General features: G+C 42.3%; 1 protein-coding gene and 1 non-coding gene across 11 annotated transcripts in view; both read right to left on the bottom strand.

The window, feature by feature from the left end:
* The window catches only part of TLN2 (talin 2), a 479,630-nt gene that overhangs the window by 118,926 nt on the left and 340,646 nt on the right, over positions 1-20,058 (bottom strand). For 7 of the 10 annotated variants that reach the window (XM_043918839.1, XM_043918846.1, XM_043918841.1 and 4 more), the window contains 6 exons: positions 17,366-17,494; positions 16,048-16,161; positions 13,905-14,018; positions 11,072-11,206; positions 8,517-8,645; positions 6,244-6,379 (listed from right to left, as the gene is read on the bottom strand). In XM_043918839.1, coding sequence (XP_043774774.1) covers positions 6,244-6,379; positions 8,517-8,645; positions 11,072-11,206; positions 13,905-14,018; positions 16,048-16,161; positions 17,366-17,494 — 757 coding nt within the window. The remainder of the gene's footprint in view (positions 1-6,243; positions 6,380-8,516; positions 8,646-11,071; positions 11,207-13,904; positions 14,019-16,047; positions 16,162-17,365; positions 17,495-20,058) is intronic. The other 3 variants (XM_043918843.1, XM_043918848.1, XM_043918845.1) reach the window with 1 other exon arrangement.
* TRNAG-CCC lies at positions 9,895-9,967 on the bottom strand. The gene has a single exon. It is a non-coding gene; the product is annotated as a tRNA-Gly (tRNA).

Below are 20,058 nucleotides of genomic sequence, written 5' to 3'. Positions count from 1 at the left end.
ACTGTGGTGCTGGAGAAGACTCTCGTGAGTCCGTTGGGACTGCAAGGAGATCAAACCAGTCTATCTTAAAGGAAATCAACCCTGAATATCCAATGGAAAGACTGTTGCTGAAGCTAAGTCTCCAATACTTTGGCTACCTAATGAGAAGAGCTGGACTTACTGGAAAAGATCCTGATGCTGGGAAAGGTTGAGGGCAAGAGGAGAAGCGGGTGACAGAGGATGAAATGGTTGGATGGCATTGTCTACTGAATGGACATGAGTTTGAACAAACTCCAGGACATAGTGAAGGCCAGGGAAGCCTAGAGTGCTGCAGTCCACGGGGCCACAAAAAGCTGGACATGACCTAGCAACTGAACAACAGCAACATCTCTACAATAAACCACTAAACATTTCTTACGTGGATAATCGCAACAGCCTGCTCACTGGTCTCAGTGCTCCCAACTTTGTTTCTCTCTAATTTATCTGCACATGAGAAGAAGGGTAATCTGCATTAAAAGGCAATCTAGACTGTGTCCAGGGATGCAAATTTTTCAGTATTTTCACATGCTCTGAGATTAAATTTCAATTTATTTATTGCTTTTAAAAATATTTATTTGGCTGTATCAGGCCTTTGTTGTGGCTCATGGGCTCTCCAGTTGTGGGGCTTCGGCTCCAGAGTTGGCGGGTCCAATAGTGGTGCACAGGATCAGTTGCCCTACCACATGTGGGATCTTAGTTCCCTGATCAGAGATTGTACCTGTGTCTCCTGCATTGCAAGACGGATTCTTTTTTTTTTTTTTTTTAATAATTAATGATTTGATTTTTGGTTGCATTGGGTCTTCATTGCTGTGCACAGGCTTTCTCTAGTTGCACCAGCAGGGGTTCCCCTTGTTGCAGAGCGTGGGCTCTAGGTGCACAGCCTGCAGTAATTTCAGCACATTGGTTCAGCAGTTGTACACGGGTTTCGTTGTTCCACAGCATGTGGGATCTTCCCAGACCAGCTATCAAACCTGTGTCTCCTGCACTGGCAGGCAGATTCTTATCTACTGGACTACCAGGGAAGTCCGAAAGGCAGATTCATAACCACTTGACCACCAGGAAAGTCCCTCAATTTACTTAAATTGGCTTATGAGGCCTTTGGGGGCTTCCCAGGTGGCTCAGTGATGAAGAATCTGCTTGTCAATGCAGGAGCCACAGAAGATGCAGGTTCGACCCCTGGGTTGAGAAGATCCCCCGGAGGAGGAAATGGCCACCCCCTTGAGTACTCTTGCTGGGAAATCCCATGAACAGAGGAGCCTGGTGGGCTACAGTCCACAGTGTCGCAAAGAGTCCGACAATACTGATCGATGGAGGACGCATGCGTGACGCCTTTTGGGATCCGACCCCAGCTGACCTTCACAGCCGTATCTTCCCACTCCCTACCTCCCTGCCTTTTACTTGGATCCTTCTCAGTTCATTTGATTAGCCTTCTTCTCCTGCTTTTCGGACTTCACATAGGCTGTTTCCAAGTGCACCACCACCTAGTTGCCAAAACGAAATGGGGCTATTTCTAGTCTGTTCTTTAGATACCAGCTAGACAGTCTGTCATTCTGGATGTTAATCAGTATCAGATGATACAACTTGTAAAGCAGTCCTTCCTTCAATAAAAATCCATTTCATCATCTACATAAAATTTGGCAAGATTTCAGGAATGTGCAGAAATTCTTGAAACTACATCTCTATTATGCACTATGCTTTTAAAAAATTTACCTACACTTCTCCTTCTCCTTAGATGCTATATGAGTTGTAATAATCCTTAAGACCCCTATTAGGTGTCAATTCTGCTTTAGTACCTTCCTTTAGCCTCTCATGAAGACATAATTGCTCATTTTTACTGTTGTAGGTACTATATTACACTATGCTATAATTCTTTTTGTGCTCTTATTATGCTTTTATTTCCAAAGTAATAAATATACACAATTTTTGAAAAAACCAAAGAGGCAGACTAACTTATTGCAGATGAATTCTCCCCTCCTGAGAGACAACCAGAAACACTGGGAAAAATATATGAAACATTTGTTTGAAGACAATGGAGAGATACCAAGGAGCCAAGGTAAAGAAAGCCAAGATCCTGAAGAGAAAGACAGCACATAGAAGTGAGTACAATGTTGCTTTTCCCCTCAAGGCATTTTGTAATTTGTAAACTGCTGCCCAGAAGCTGAGAGGCTGAGCAAAACCTTCTGCAATTGGGTGGGGTTGGGATGCTAAAAACATAGTTCTGAGTTCAACCGTCAGAATGGCCCTCATAAACACCAACGTAAATTGGAAATAGACTTTACAATATCCAGTCAATTCAGATCCACTCATATTATGGTGATCTGCTCATTTCTAAACCACCTGCTAAAATAAAAGAATAATCTTCTGTATCAAAGAAAGCACAATCTAGAACCTCAAGTTATTTCTACAATGATAATACCAATGATCAGTATTAAATTTTTAAAATATCAGAAACATCAGGAGATAAGATCAATAATTGAAAACAGAGGGAAAAACCCCCAAAACAGACAGCAGGATGCCCATAGTTGATCTTGACATTGGATCCTCGAGGCTGGGACTTTGGAACTTCCCTGATGGTTCATCCAGTGGTTAAGACTGTGCTTTCAATGCAGGGAGCATGGGTTTGATCCCTGGTTAGGGAACTAAAACCCTGCATGCTGCATGACCAGGCAGGAAAAAAAAATTTTTTTTTTAAATTTTTATCTGGGTTTTAGGTAAATGTGAAAAGTATATTGAAGAAGTTAGATTACAAGATAGAGAATTTCTGCAGAGAATGGGGAAGTATAAGAAAGCTATCAAAAGACTAGTATAACATATGACATAAAATATGACATTAAAAATTAAAAACTCAACAGAAGGTTTAAAGATATAATAGACACAAATAAACAGAGGAATAGTGAGCTGCAAATTAAAAAAAAAAAACCCACAGAATAAAGCATGAAGGAAAATTATGCCCAACATAGGAAAAAAGCATAGGAGACACATACAGTGAAAATGTCCAACATAGGGAGTAACTGGAATCTACAAAGAGGAGAGAAAAAATGGGATGGAAGCAATATTAGAAGGTACAGTGATTGAGTTTTTTAAAACTGACCTAAGACAACAAATCTTATCTTCCAGGAGTACTAAAACCCAAGGCAAGACAAGTAGGCAAAACAGCACACAACAAAATTCGTCTGGGCACAGTGGTTGAAAATCAAAGATTGAGAAAATTCAAAAATTCAAGAAAAGATTGAGAAAATTAAAAAATTCAAGAAAAGATTGAGGAAATTCAAGTAGCAGAGGGAAAGCTAAAACCACCTTGCCTGTAGAAGAGTAAAGTGACAGCTAACGTCACAGCAGAAATAAAGGAAGCCAGAAAACAAAGGAACAACATCTTCAAAAGCTAGAAGAAAACAACCGCCAACCTAAAATTTTATAATACATAAAATTATCCACCCAAAATAAAGGTTACACAAAGGCATTTTTAGGCAAACAACAACGGAAAGAATTGGTCACAGCAGACTCGCACTAAAGGAAATAATTCAGGGAGTTCTTTGGGCAGAAAGGAAATAATCCCAGGCGGAGGCACGCTGAGATCAGGGAGGAATGAATAAGTAATAATGGAAAGGTCAATATGGAGGAGCACTTAATTATTACTATAACACAAACTTCAGTCTGTATTGGGGAGGTTAAATATATGTAGTATTAAAACACTCAACAACAAGGAACGAGTTGGAAGAAAGATAAAGTGTAAGTGTCCCAAGATTCTTGCACTGTCCAGGAAGAGGTAAACATACTAACCTATATTATACTTTTAAAAAATTGTTAAAGAATAGGCAACGAGGACTTCCCTGGTGGTCCAAGTGGTTAACAATCCACCTGTCAATACAGGGGACCCGGGTTTGATCCCTGGTCCAGGAAGATCCCACAAGCCATGGAGCAACCAAGCCTGTGGGCCACAACCTCACTCTGCAACCAGAGAAGCCACCACAACGAGAAGTCTGCACACACAAAGGAGAGTAGCGCCTGCTCACTGCCGTTAGACAAAGCCCATGTGCAGCAGCAAAGGCCCAGCACAGCCAGAACAGAAACAAAATAGGCAGTGCAAGCACAAAAAACTCATCAAGGGTAACAGATTTTAAAAAGCACTTATAACTCTGAAAGCAGGGAACAAAGGGGAGAAGAAAGGAACCTAGGGTAGGTAGGACATATAGAAAAGAACTAGTAAGATGACAAATTCAAACCTCAATGTATCAGTAATTACATTATACGTAAGTAGACCAAACAGTCCAACTGAAATGAAAATACTGTCACACCAACAAACAACAGCTCCCCCCATAAAAGGACAACTACATGATATACATGGCACACACATTAAATATAAACATAGAGAAAACCTGAAAGTGAAAGGGGAAAAGATTTATGATGCATCTATAATGAAAGCCAAAATATCTATGCAAAAAACTATAAAACAATATTGAAAGAAAGGAAACATAAATAAATGTAGAGATATGTGGTACTCATAGATTAGAAGACTCAGTGATATAAAGATGCCAATTATCTCCAGATTCAGGAAACCCAAATCAAAATCAAACCACCAAGAAAAAAAAAAAAAAAACAAAACGAAAAAGGTTTTTATTGGTGGGAAGGCACAAATTGATAGGCTGCATCTAAAACAGAGTGGATATAAAGGGTCAAGGAAAGTCAGGACTAACTTGAGGAAGGGCACTCATGTTACTGGATATTAACACTTAGTATAAAACTGCAGTGATTAGCAAAGTATGGTACTAAGGTAGAAACAGGCAATTAAAGCAATGAAAAAGAAGCAAAGTTTAGAAACTGATTCACACACATTGATTCACTTAATTTATAATGAAATGGCCCTCAAGATCATTGGGGAAAGGAAGTGCACGGATGCCATAGTGCAAAAACAACTCCACTAGGACCCCATTTGCCACATGTAAAACTCAGTTCCAGATGGATCACAGCTCTAAATATAGCAAGTCCGTTACAAACGAACAGGTTCCATTCCAAGAGCACATTCATTAAGCCCAATCTGTAAGTCCAACAAAAATAGCCTAGTTACCCAACTGACACAATCAGCTATTTAGCACTGTAATAGGTTTATAATACTTTACACACAAATAATGCATAAAAACAAACACAGAAAACAAAGTATTTTAAATCTTACAGTACAGCACCTAGAAAAGTGCAGTAGTAGAGTAAAACAGCTGGCATACAGGGCCTGGCATCAGGTGAACAGGCAAGAAGAGTTACTGACTGGAGGAGGGAGAAGAGGTGGGAAGGGTAGAGCTGGAGGGCTGCAGCAACAGGAGATGGAGGGCAAGCTGCAGTTTCACTCCCGCCTGATGCTTTTGGAATGCATATTTGCATCTTTGAAAGTTCACAGCCTGAAGGTTCACATACAGGGGACTTACTACATGCAAAGTGAAACAAAGCTTCCACACTCTAACAGCGAAGACTATCTTCATGACTTGGAAAAGTAAAATTGTGAAATGGGACACAAAAAGCACTAACCATGAAGGAGAAGTACAAATTGGACTATATTAAAGTTTAAGTTTTGTTTATCAAGAAACACCTTTAAGACAGTGAAAAGGTAAGCTACAATATACGTGACAACTAATTCCTGCAGATATACAAGGAAAAGACAGAAAACCAATATTTGAAAAAATGCACAAAAGACATGAAGAGATGCTTCACAAAGAAAGTATCCAAATGACTGATACACTGAAAATATCCTCAACCACACTGCTTCTCAGGGACACACAAACTAAAAACCGTAATGTGATTCCACTACACACTACACAGAAAAGCTAAAATTGACAGAATAGAGTGGGGACCAGGATGTAGAACAAGTAGAACTTTCAGGCACTGCAAGGAAGGAGTGTAGCTGAGTAGCTGCATAGCTTTGTTTTTTGTTAAAGTTGCTAAGTCGTGTCCAACTCTTTTGCGACTGCATGGACTGCAGCCCACTAGGCTCCTCTGTCCACGGGATTTTCCAGGCAAAAACACAGCTTATCACCCAGCAATTCCCCTGGGATGCCCAAAATCACAAATATTGATAGTTTGGGGGAATCATAGTTGATTAGTTTTTGCATGCTTAGCATCAAGCCCAGTAACAAGCATGCAGAATGTACTTGAGAAATGTGTGTTGAACTGCTGAAATAAAAACATCAGGTTCATTGTCAAATCAATGAACTCCTCCCACCAGCCCATGGTCTGTACCTGGCCTCAGGGCATCATGAAGGCGAGTCTCACCTGTGTAGTGCTCATTGCCTTGAGCAGCACAGGTCAGGAGCTGCGCCATGGAGGAGCCCACTGCTTTAGATGTACTTCCCAGGTCCTGAGCACATTTTTCCAGCTGTAAGAATATGCAACGGGGAGAAGAACTTAGAAGAACCAAATTATCCACAAAAGTCTTAGTCCCCAAATAATGCAAATCAAACTCTGGGCTTCAACTCTTTCCCATCTAATATACCAATGGCCCTACAAAGAAGTAGGGTGATAGAGGGGAAAGAACCCAGGCTTCAGGGTAAACAAATCTCAGTTCACACCCTGCCCTCTGCTCCCCTCCTCCACTTGCTACCTGTGAGAGGTTTGGGTAAGTCACTGAACCTCTCCAAGTCTCTGTGTCCTGAGATCATAGTATCTAGCTCAAAGGTTTTCAGAGAATTAATGGAGGTACTCAACAAATGGTAGCTATTAGTATTATGCCTTTAGAAGCTAATTCAGAAAGTCTGCAACAAATACTTAGTGAGAATTAATTATGCCTTGGCAGGAAGTGGGCAGACATCCAGCTGTTCCACCTTCCTGGCACGTGGGACCATTAACATTGTTCAATTTGATCATTATACTTTTACGGAATTCTAACCAGAAGGAAATGCAATAGAAATAGAGGCTTGGAGTGGTAAATGAGATTATGAAAACGAGCAAAGTGCTTGCTTCCCATGACGAGCACGTCATCTTGCTTTGTCAACAGAATAAATAATTCAGAGAATAAAGTCAATAGAGGCCTAGGATATGAGTAATTGTTTGATTACTAGATGAGGACAACATTTTGGAAGAGAACTTTTGGGTGATCAGGAAGTGTATGCCACTTTAATCCCAAAACATGTTTTCTAAGAGGCATTTCCTTCAAGTAAAAAACAGAGGCTGGTCCATTACAGGCAACCATATAATACAGTACACACAACAATTTCTTAAAAAATTACATGACGTTTCTTGCATTCTAACTAACCAGTTGTTTTATGTAAAAGCAGAATACATGTCATGGGCTCCTTGGAGCACAGAACTTTGCAAAGGGAAACCTGGACCACAGTGCAAAGCTGCTGGCCCAGGAGCCAATCCCGACCTCAGCATTAGCTGGGGCACTTTGGGTAAGTGACTTAACCTCTCTGAGCCTGAGTTGCCTAGTTTTTACAATGAGGGGTAGCTTGACTTGGTTATTTTCTGTGTGCTTCCTTTGTACCAGGCATTGTTCAATGATAAATTAGTCTCTTTATATTCTTAACGTTTTCAGTTCATCCAAAGAGTGGCAGTAGTTAAAATTTCTCAGTGTAAAATATCAATGACATGGGTTAGGGAGTCCTGTAGGTCTGGGTTCAAACCGTGACTGTGATGCTAACGCCAGGTAGCATGAAGGAGAACAGTGACAAACTTGCACCTCTGTTTTCTCAGCTGTAAATGGGGTGAACAACACTTGTTAATTAGGTTACTGTCAGGATAAACTAGATGGATTGTGTGTGTATACACTGCTTAACAGGTGCTTAATAAATGAGGTGTCTTATCAGCAATGTTCAAGAGTGAGGGAAAGGAGGAATCTACATACAAATGAGGACAACTGGTAAAACTGTAGCCAAGAAGACCCCGGCACAGGCGTGAGGAGGTCCTACAACATGATCAAGTAGACTTCTGGCGCCATCATCCCATTTGCTGTTGTGGGCTTACTCAGCAAAGTGCTTTGTCACTGCCCATTAAACCATGGAAAAAAAATTTTTTTTTGAACATGATTGCTGAAAATAATTTGCGTTTATCTTTATAACTTAACTGCCGCCCATTTCACAGATAAAATACTTTGAACATAGAGATCAGGACTTGCCCACAACTGGTGGATGATACATCCTGAACCAAGAAAGCCGGAACTTCTATGTGTAAACATAGTTGGTTCAGCAGCACTGGGCATTCTTTTCAGAAAAAGGCACAGGAGCAGAACCCTGGCCTCAACCACCAGCAGGTATTGTTTATGGAAAAGAGGGGTGAATATTAACAGATGCCTGGTCATCCCAGTCACATCCGAGGGGAGCACACACAGGCCCATCACCAGAGACCCCTCGGAGCCATCTCCGCCCTAACACAGTTCTAGAGACATGGGGCCATCCTGGGCTTTGCATTAACAAATCTTGAAATTTAGGTGCGCTGACCCACAACTTCTAAAAATGCCTCGATGTATCCTAATAGAAGGTGAAGCCCCACTCCTGGCTGCCACCAACATCTCCTACCGTCTCCCCGGGGAGTGGCTTCAGCTGACTCTCCACAGCCGCCATCTTGGCGTCCTGCAGTTCACTCTTCAGGGTCTGCACGGTGCTCAGCGCTGAATCGATTTCCATGGGTCCACAGGCTTCGTGGGCCTGTCAGCAGAGATGGAAATATGTACACGAAGGTCTGCTTGGAAAAGCAACTCCAATACCTTGCAACACATGAATGCTTTTCTGGATATAACCAACGACTCTCCGAATCTAGCAAGAGCAAGCAAAGGTAACTAGCATTTCCTAAGAGCACAAAATTATGCTCAGTTAAGACTTCAGTCCCAAGTTTCCTAAATAATCAGTTGTGTGTGCTTCATAACAGGATATACTTAAAGTCTCCTTGAAGCTGCTTTTATCTGAAATACACTGCCTCTCAGACTAAGAGGATTCTTACTCAGTGTCTGGGTTCTAGACATGGGGCGGCCAGCACAGTATGAGTGCACATAGGAACTTGGGAAGCATGTGGGGGCTGAAAGAACGAACCCACAAATGAACCCAGGATTCTACAGACAAGTCTATACCAAAATTCAGTTCAGTTCAGTCACTCAGTTGTGTCCGACTCTTTGCAACCCCATGGACTGCAGCACGCTAGGCTTCCCTTTCCATCATCAACTCTCCGAGCTTGCTCAAACCATGTCCGTTGAGTCGTTGACATCATCCAACCATCTCATCCTCTGTTGTCCCCTTCTCTTCCTGCCTTCAATCTTTCCCAGCATCAGGGTCTTTTCCCATGAGTCAGTTCTTCACTTCAGGTGGCCAAAGTATTGGAGCTTCAGCTTCAGCATCAGTCCTTCCAATGAATATTCAGGACTGATTTCCTTTAGGATTGATTGGTTTGAGCTCCTTGCAGTCCAAGGGACTCTAAGAGTCGATTCTTTTTCAAATTTCTAGATTGTAAACCATTACCTTTTCATACTGAAGGTTATGAAAGATGTTTTTCCTTAGTAAAAACTTTAAAGAAAACTACTTTATTCTGTGATCTTTTAGAAACACTAGTCTCCAAATGCTTTAATCACATACCCCCAACACACATATTAATAAATTATACACATACAAATATATTAAAAACAGGTAAATCTTAGCATCTTTCATTTTTAGATAATAGTAACAGCAGCAGCAGTACACACTATTTGATTGATTTCTGTGGCCAGTATTACTAGGTGAGGACGCTGAGACACAGAGAGGTTAATTAACTTGCCAGTTTACAAAATTAGTCGATAGCAAGGCCAGAATTTGAATATTTAGATTCAAATTCTTTTTTATTTTTTTTTAAGTTATTTATTTGGCTGAGCTGGGTCTTAGAACTTTGTTGTGGCCTATGGGATCTTTAGTTGCCACATTTGGGACCTAGTTCCCTGACCAGGGATCGAACCCAGGCCCCCTGCATTGGGAGCACAGAGTCTTAACCACTGGACCACCAGGGAAGTCCCAGAGCCTACACAGCTAACCCTCACACTATATACAAAAATAATTAGAAGCTCTCACAGAATCTTCCTGAACCCAGTGAGCAGTCTTGCTTGAGTCCCACTTTGGGGCTCAGAGCTCCAAAGCGGTTGTTTAGGAGGAGGGCGTGTCACAGTCACTGAGGAAACTTGTTAAAATGCAGTAGTTGGGGCTCTATAACCAGAGATTCTGACTTGCGTGCTCAGAGGCAAGGACCAGGAACCTGTATTTTAAGTGCCCCCATGTGATCCCAGTGCAGATGGCCTCGGGACCTCTCTCTGAGAAACAGGGTTCAAAATAACTTTTTTATTAGATATAATCTAAATCTCTAGATTATATCTTTTCTTAGGTGATATAGTACGCTGTTTATATTACAAATTCAAATCAGCTTCAAACCTTCTTCCCTTAGTCATGCATGAGGCTGCTTGCTTCTACAAAGGGACTGTTACAGTAAGGAAAAATGAATTCATGCCAGAACTTCATGCTAATACCATATCAAACAGAACAGTAAGGAGGGTCTTTGGTAATTAATCAGTTCCAGAGACAGAAACTCCTCAATCCCTAATTCTGTTCTATTAAGAATCCTGGTAAGGTAAATGTTCCCATTTAATACATAGAAACCTTTCAGGACAAATATAGTATAAATGATCCTCCAAATTAGATCTACCACCTAAATACTTTGTTACTAAGTTCACAAGATAATACCTGAATGATGTGATCACTTACTTTGTCCACAGTCTATCTGGCATCAAGAAACAGATGACCAGTCTCCTCTAAGATCATGAGAAATAGATCATTGCTAGTCTCAGCGTAAGAGAGGAGGGGGAGTATGTAACCTAGCAGAGTTTAACCAAAATCATCTGTAACCAGAAGGTGATAACTAAGTCAAGGAGACAGCAGTTAAAAATGGTAGAAGCCAGTCCACACGAGCATATTTAACAGTCAAGCAAATGGAACAGACAATTTCACCAAGAAACATGTCCAGCAATGTTCTGGCTCCAAGGAACCCCCAGGTCACAACAAATAGTAAGGAATTAAAAGCTCCACTTCCGGCCAGCCAACTGCCATGACAAGGGCGCACTTGCCTTCTGTGAGGCGGTACGCAGCTCTGCCAAGCTGGTGGCGAGGTTCTTGGCACACTGGCTCAGTTGCATGGCCGCAGCCTGGTCGCTGACGGTGGGCACTGCAGCTTTGGCAGAGGACACCATCTTGCTTCCAGGCTGTCGAGAGAAAAACGGAAAGTCAGACAGCTCCTGAGCAGCAAGAGTCAGAGAAGAGAGACCCAGAGAGCAATGCCATCATATCAGTCACAACTTACTTTGCCCTAAAACAAGAAATACTAAAACTCTAGTTTACCCCCAAATTTGCCACCCCAAATCAGATACTCTAGGGCAGGACACTCTAGGAATGTTTGAAACAAAAAGTATGTGTCTTCGTGGGTAGAAAAATTGGGATGGTAGCTTGAAATTCTTATTTAGAAAAGATTTGAAAGAGATTTCTTTTTTTCTGAAAGAGATTTCTGGCTAAAGATATTGTGTTTTTTGGAATAGCTCTTGAATCTGTGTCTCAACTATATCTAATAGACTATTCAGAAAAATACAGGGATATAATATGAAACAAATGACCTCTCACATCTCAGAATCCAGGAAAGTTTCACCATGTGTGGGTGCTGTGTGCATGTACATATATTTTCAAAAATAAGATCATACTACTTATTCTGTTTTTCAATCTTCTTGTTCCACATATTCTATTTTTTGATAGTTGTTATAATACTCCAGTGTATACATCTGTTATGACTTTTCAATCCTGTCTTGAGTATGTTTTCATATTTTCAAATATAATAAACAATAATGTGATAAACACTTCCATAGCTAAAATTTTGTACACATTTTTAAAAAAATAAATTCTATGAAATAAAGTTACCAGAGCAAAGAGTATACATAATTTTATGGGTTTTGATATGTATGCTACACAACTGCTCTTAGCACAGCTATAACAATTTAAATGCTGGGTCATAAATATCAAGAGCATAGGAATATTATTAATATTTAAAGAATTCATGAGGATTTATAGGAAAAATTAGCATGAATATACAAAAAGCATAAAGAGACAAGTTTACATAATAAAAATAAATAACTGAAACATGACCAATGTTAAATAAACACTGTGAAAACCACAGAAAGGCAAAGTCAAATAATAAAACCTTTACCAAGCAAATTGGTAAAAACTTTTTAATGATTGCTTTCCCAACTTGGAAGAGATGTATTAAAAAGTGTGCTCCATGCACTGCTAGCTGTACATTTAGATTCACTCATCCTTCTGGAAAGGCTATTTTATCACATATAAGAAGAAAGTTTAAAATGTAAACTTGAAAAAAAAGTTTGAAACGTTTGGTCTGTTGATTCCATTTCTATTTATTTCTGACTCTGAACTTATTCTTATAAAAGTCTGATGCACAGCAAGATTAGAAGAACAAAAGAAACAGGAAAACAAGTGTAGTGACTGGCAGAGTAAGCCCTGGAACACATCCACACTGTACTATTCTAAGACCCTACAATCCTGCTGACCGTGGGACAAACATGACTGACTCCAGGCCCTCTAACCACCTACAGCAGAAGACAAACAACTTGTCTAAGCCATAATTCTCAATGTCCCAAGATAAAAATAAGCTGCTTGCAATCTGAGTTCGAGTAACCTACTCTGAGGAAACAATTTAGGAGGGGCACAAAGATTTGAGCACACATTAAGTCTTTTTTATTTTTATCATATCACAGGTTGCTTATGATGGCAACTAACTGAAAATAACCTATATGTCCAAAGACAGGAGAAAAGCTAGCCACTGAGTATAGGAGATGAGAGGCTCTGAATCAAAATCATCAATGTTCTCAACATAAATGTTAACAAGAAAAACATAGTTAACACACAGTGAATCCCCAGAGAATGCATGCATACATAAATATGTTTATGTATGAAGTTAAAATGTGAGGAAGCACAAGCTTTTCATGTTCTATGCCTGCATGTCAGAGCTAAGGCACTCAAAAAATTAACCAAATAGATGTATCAGTGGGTCCTGTAAGTAGAGATTTGAATAGACAGGGATGAGGAAGAAACAGGCCAGACCAAATGGACTGTTTACAGCGTCCAAGTTGGCAAAGTGCTGAGAGATGTGAAAACAAGAAGTACAAAGGGAGTGTTCCCACAACTTAATAGTCACATTTTTTTTTAATTAAAAAAAAATTGAACCTAGCCTCACTTAACAAAGACCAACAATACTTACTAATTCTACAACTGTCACGAGAAAGCATGACAACTTTGGAGAAGATGTACTCACTGCTTCTTGTTTCCCTGGCTATGAATAGCGGCATGAGATATTCCAGAAACTTGTTAGAGTGTTAGTCATTCAGTTGTGTCCAACTCTTTGTGACTCCATGGACTGTAGCTCACCAGACTTCTCTGTCCATGGAATTCTCCAGGCAAGAATACTAGAGTGGGTAGCCATTCCCTTCTCCAAGGGATCTTTCTGACCTAGAGATCAAACCAGGGTCTCCTGCATTGCAGGCAGATTCTTTACCATCTGAGCCACCAGGAAAACTCAATGAATAATGGCATGACATATTTCAGAAACTAGCGAATCTAAAGCAATATCGAGTACTAGGCTGTTCTCAAAAAGTGGAACTGGTTACATGTTTTCCTTTAGAGAAGGGAAATACAAATAGAAAAATAGCTGTTTCCCTATATAGCGGCATCTTGCTTTGCCAAGCTCCATCTCCCTCTCCAGGTCTGCTTACTATGAACACTTTGGCCTTGCTCTAGAATCTGTGAAATCCTCTCCTAAAGGATAAAGGGAACCCCCCGCCCAGTGTGGGGTGGGGTGGGTTGTGGTTCTGGGGAAGAGCAGGGTGAATGTTGCTGCAGTACCTGGAGGAAGTTCTGGCTGGAGATGATGAGAGCCAGCTGGGCGCTCAGGTCTTCTGCTTGAGCTTGGCTCCCTCTGACCCCCTGGACCAGCTGAGGAATGTGATCGGCCACCGCCTGCAGGAAGAAAGGAAGATGAAAACTGAGCACATCCGGGATGGTGAATTACCAAAACAGCGTGTGGGGGCAAATGCCCCGAGTGATAATGTTCTGTAGGTGTGCTTTCACTCCTGGGGATGCCTAGCCCAGACCCTGCATTCACTCAGCAGCTGCAGCCAGCAGGGTCCCTGCCAACACTGAGTCCCAACACAGTACCTGTGGGTAGGCTCCTCCTGCAAATGCTCTATAGACCCTGTGGTCCTCCAGGTCCCAACACACCCAGCACAAGATGATCCTCTGTAACTTGGCCTTAAAACAATTTCCCCAGTAGCAACTCACACCATCCTGACTCATGAGGGTTGAAAGCCCTAGAATTAAAGACTCTCTCCAATTTACAGGTAAATTGGAGATTTATTCAGTGCCATGATGAGAAGAATGTGAGAGAAATACTCAAATAACAGCATACTTCAGCATGTCGATTTCTGACTTTGTGGTTATACTTTCTGTCCATCAACCTTCATGTTGCCATGGTTTCTCTTCCTGTGTTCTCATTTCTCAAATGGGGAAACCCACTGCCCAGGGTAGGGAAGGGAGCACCGCATCCTGTGGGGAGAGCACTTGAAAGAGCCATCTCCCACCGTGCCGAGGAGATGACGGCCTTTCACTCAGAGTTCTCCCACACGGCCGTCTGTGCCCATGCCCCGTCTGACTAACCAGGCCCTCAGAGCTCACGGCGCAGTGGCCAGCACTCTAAGGGAGGGCCCAAGAGCAGCCCACCCTGGTGACATGTTCCTTCCAGGAGTCCATGCAGGCAAGAATCTAAAAAATAAAAAAAATTTTGAGGAGACTTTCCTTGGATCCTCTCCAGGAATCTGGTCCACTTTCCTTTCTGCGCGGCATCCTGATAAACAGCAGTGCTCTCATCCCCTGACAGGGTTACCCACAGGCTGAGTATCTTCAGTTTCCTCATAAAATGAAGAGGTGAGGGGTTTCATACTATTAACCTGGACACAAGTGGCATGTGCTCTCTGAGAAGGGAAATGCCATTCTGCTCTCCCTACTGGCGGCTGATGCCAGGCCCTGATAGGAAACCATCTCCCTCCACAGCAGGCGCCTGGCTCTCAGAAAACACCACCCTTGACATGCACAGTCTCAAGGTCAGGGTTCTCCTGTATTGCTGAGGCTTTTCTACCAGAGCAAACCTGCTCCCTAATGAGGGGCTGGGCTAGGAGACCCGGGATTCGGGACTTAGAAGGTCCCGGGTGGTCTCCCTGCAGAAGTAAAGCCATTTCTGAAGCAGAGGCAACAACACCCCTCACGCGTGCATCACTTCAGAGGGGAGTCGAGAAAGAGCGAGAGCTCATAAATCTCACAGGTCCCTACACCCAGCTCCCACGGCGAACTGCAAACACTTGCGGGAGACTTGAGTGAGAAGCAGTGCCAAGACGCGGGCGACAGCTATGCAATGAGAGTGTGCACCTGGCACTGCTCGGGCTCTCCCGGGAGTCAGCTGTGGGCCCTCAGAGAAGGCGGCAGAGGCGTGCCGCACCCTCGGCGGCACCGTGGCTTTGGCAGGGAATCAGGGCCTGGTCTCGGAAGATCCATTAGGTAACCAGAGTAAGCCCCAGAGCACAGCAGCACTGAGCCTGGGTAGGATGAATAAATCCAAGACTGAAGGTAGAGGCCACTGTTCAAAGGGAGGAAGGCACTCGGGAAATTCGATGCCTCATTACAGCTTCAGAGCCCGAAAATGGCCTCGTCATCGATCGTCCTTGATTTGTGCTCATAAAAAGGAGGAAGAGAATCCAGACAAAGGAAAGACAATGCTGGGAAAAACATTGTGCTTTCCTTCCAAGTTCAGGCCATCCATTTAATAGACAAAAGCCAGATGTGTGTATGTGTGTGTACACCTGAAACATGGGAGCCAGAACAAACTGGATTAGGGGCCTGGGTGATCGGTCTTAACTGAATTAGCCGGGCACCACGTGCTCTAATGCTATCAGGGTGTCCTTCAGCAGACCTGGCTCTCCGGTGGCCAGAGCCTCACCTTGCAGCTCTGCACCAGCTGCTGCTGGGCCGCAGGGTTCTTGTTGGACACGGCTGCGTTCTGGGAGGCGGCGATGGTCTGTGTGGCTGCAGCCGCAGCCTGCTTGGCTGCAACCTGGGGGAGGGGTGGCGGGACAGAGAGAGGAGGTGAGCCAGGGCTCTCGTGTGCAAACACACACACACACACACACACACACACTGACATACATTCTCTCCACTAAGGGGGGGCACCGGACAGCTATAAGAAAGGGAGCGCCAGGCACAGACTCCACCCTTTCAGCACCACTGACGACCTAACCTAGCAGTCCTGATGTCTTCCTTTGGTTTATGTTGCCTGGGACAAATGAAAAAGAGAAGCTGGCTTGAGTGTCCAAGTTCCGGTGTTCATTTGTCTTTCTACAAAAGACAAGGGACAAGTCCCAAGGCCACATGGAACTGACAGCAGCAAGCTTAAATGTTTTAGGAAAAAGGCCTCTCTCTCACATGAGGCGGGGGCTGCTCTCTGGGTCAAATGCCAGGCACAAACACTGGTGCTCCTGACGTGCCGGGGTTCAGAAAGGCCCAGGCCTTTCTGGGCCTGGCATACTTAATCACGTTGACTCACCAGTCTCCTTCCACGGACAAGGAGGCCAGTTGTTTTCCGGAACCCAGAAAACTACACATGTTGGGATTCCTCACCAGACAGGCAAGTTCTGGCCTCAAATCCCCCCAAATTGTATTCTAAGAGTCTCCTGTGTACATTTGTGAGATACATTTTCTAAAGAATTTATGCCTACTACTTTTTCCCCCAAGAATAAATAAGCATTCTGAAAAATTACAAAAGTATTTATTATTCCCTTTCCTACCTCTTTATTCCCATCTCCAGTCTTCAAAAGTGATTACTTTCTATTGGAAGTCCTGAAAGAACATTACCTCCAACAAAATATTTACATTTTAACTACACTTTTACATTTTTTTCTGAACAAGTACATCCCTTAATGCCAGGGGAAAACAAAAAAACAAAAATCCTGGTTCCTCCTGAAAGAAAATTTAAATTTTATTCAAGAATGTTAAACTTTGAAAAGATCTTGGCTTTGTGCAAACATGACCTGAAGCAGTTTTTCAAACTGTGTCAATGGATCTAAACCACTGGACCTAAACGTACAGTGGCCCTAAACCAGCTGTTCAAGTTGCTCATGGCACCTAATCCATTAAACTGCATCATCCATCTTGATTTAGCTTCCTTTGGATGGGCATTGCTTTATGAATTTGATTGTTCTTTCAATGGACACTCTGCAAATCTAAAACCTAGCAAACCAAGCTCTTTACTCCTTACTGACCTCCAGTCGGTTGACGATTTTTTTCTTAATAGCATTCTGGGCCGCAGCATTGGTTGCCACCCGGAGACCTTCGGCAGCTTCTCTCAGCCTTTGCTGCTGGTCCTCATTCTCAGGGTTTGCTGCAGCCCCCTGCGAAGGTGAAAGCAAAGATGCCAGGAGGTCCAGGGGGAAATGTGCCAAAGACACTGAATGTATGCCTTCAACTGTACTTTTTCCTAGGAGTATAAGATATCTTGGAATGCTCTGAGCAGTATCTTTATGACAAAGATGTTTCCTCTCACATTAAAAAAATTATCTACCAGGGGATGGGATGTTTCAACAATGCACAGCTAAACAGGAGAAATCCAATGGTAATGCTTAAGATCATAGCCTTCGTCATCCATATCAATTACCTTGTGGTCAGAAACCCACGGTTTAAAAGATGTTAAGTCCCTCCTGCTCACATCTTTCGGGAAGAAGTGTATTTTAATTAGAGCGACAAACACACATCCCTGCTGAAAGATTCTCCTGTCCTGCTGCTCTGGCGAATGAGAACGGGCTAAGATCACAGTATAACACAGGGGCCCAGGTTGAGGGGAGGAAGGAGAGGAATACTATTCAAAGTTCTATGAGGTAATGTTGTTCAAGAAAAGACCATATCTAGAAATTACATTTCCAGAGAGCCTGAGTTGGCAAATGTATTCAAGTAGAATTGGTACCCAATTGTACTAAAGTAACAAGAGAAATTGATGCCGCTATCCTGGCGTGGAAAGGGGAGGGTTCCATGCACTGCCAACGGCCATGCTTCCCGTGCGTAAGCCCATGGCTCTTTTATCATGTTGCTGTAGAAGTGCATGTGGATTTCACTTAGATGAGTAGGGTTTTGAAGAAGAGAAAGGCTAAAGATAATGTAGGGAGAAGATAATTTTACTGCATGAGGAGTGCGTGTGTAAGTCTTAGTCATTCAGTCATGTCCAACTCTTTGTGACCCCACGGACTGTAGCCTGCTAGGCGTCTCTGTCAATGGAATTCTCCAGGCAAGAATACTGGAGTGGGTAGCCATTCCCTTCTCCAGGGGATCTTCCTGGCGCAGGGATTGAACCCTGGTCTCCTGCATTGCAGGCAGATTCTTTACCATCTGAGCCACCAAGGGAAGCCCCAAATCAACAAAAACGTAAAGCTTATCCAGTCTTCCATCTTCACTGGCAATAAAAGTATCAGTTGAGATTCTTCTCACAGGGCCTGGATGTTTTGTGACCAGCACTGGATGTATGTAGATGAACGAGTTTCTTTCCACAAACATTTTCAGGCTATAATAATTACTTGCAAGGCAGAAAGAAACACACCAATTACTAAAAATCAATTTTTTGAATGTCTCCATTTCCCATAGCCAAGTTTACCAATTTGCAAAAATAGACTTCTCTGAACTACAGTATTTATAAGAAGTCATAGGAATTCACACTGAGTGGAACAGATCTAACACCCATAGATGAGTTGTTTTGGCAATCTTCTTGGATGGAATCTCCTATTCTTTCAAATTTAAAACCACTTTTAGTAGTCTTGATTTTGTGTTTCTAGCAACTAAAAAATTGTATCCTTGCACTTTACATGTGAAAGGATTGTTAGGGCTCCTTTTGCATTCTTCTGCTTTAATGAGAGTCATTTTTTCTGGTCACTGGGTATTTTTTATCAATGCCTCCAGTGGCACATCAGCCTTAATTGTGTGTTCAAGCAGCAGGAAAGTACGATTTCTGTACTTTATACTGACGTGGGTGTCTGGATCCTTCCTTAGCAATGTCTTTCATGATGAACATATATTAGATATGGGGTACTAATTTTGGCCTGCAATCTTAGTTACTGATTATCTATATTTTTTCTTCACATTAAATATATTCTTTGTAAGTCTAACCACCATATATTCTTTATCTTTCAATAAAATTCAGCAATTAAAATATTGCCATGACAACTTATAACTAAAAGATTAAAATAACTTAGAAAAACATTCAACTTGCCCATCTGATATAAATAATCCAAAATAACAAATACTTTGGTAAGTTGGTATATGCAGTGAATGGGTCTAGGGACCACTACACATATAGAAATAAATGTGCATTTTGGTCTTGGCTTAGTCCTGGTTATGTGATAATAGACTTAACTTTCTCTTAGTTCTAATTTTCTCATCTGTAAAATAAAGGACTGACTAGACTTTTCACTCTGGAGGAGAGCATGGCAACCCACTCCAGTATTCTTGTCTGGAGCATTCCATGGACAGAGGTGCCTGGCAGGCTACAGTCCCTAGGGTTGCAAAGAGTTGAACATGACTGAAGCAACTTAGCACGCATACAGACTTTTCCTTAAAGTTCTTCCCAGCCTAGCAAGTAATTTTTGTGAACATGAGGGTTTGCTTGAAATGGCTTTGTTTCAACTTAGAAAGAAGGGGGTGGGGGGTGGGGAAGGAAACAAAACTAGTAAAAACCTTAAAAAAAAAAAATTACTACAATCCAAAGGTCTAATGCATATTTTTGCTAAAAGGGATGGTTAGAAGCAGAGCTTCTTGGCAGAAAGAGGGATCAGAGCAGAGGAAGGAAGTTCAGACTCTGCCCCTCCTTGGGATTCTCTTCAGTCCTACCCAGGACATATCTCCAAGGACTCTCAGCCCCTAAGGTAACATAATGATGAGTTAGACAAGGAGGAAGGTCTACTGGGTATCACTG

Source organism: Cervus elaphus, chromosome 12, assembly GCF_910594005.1.
Source record: "Cervus elaphus chromosome 12, mCerEla1.1, whole genome shotgun sequence".
Lineage (NCBI taxonomy): Eukaryota > Metazoa > Chordata > Mammalia > Artiodactyla > Cervidae > Cervus > Cervus elaphus.
The sequence above is the reverse complement of the archived record's forward strand: the minus strand, read 5'-3'. Positions and strand labels throughout refer to the sequence as shown.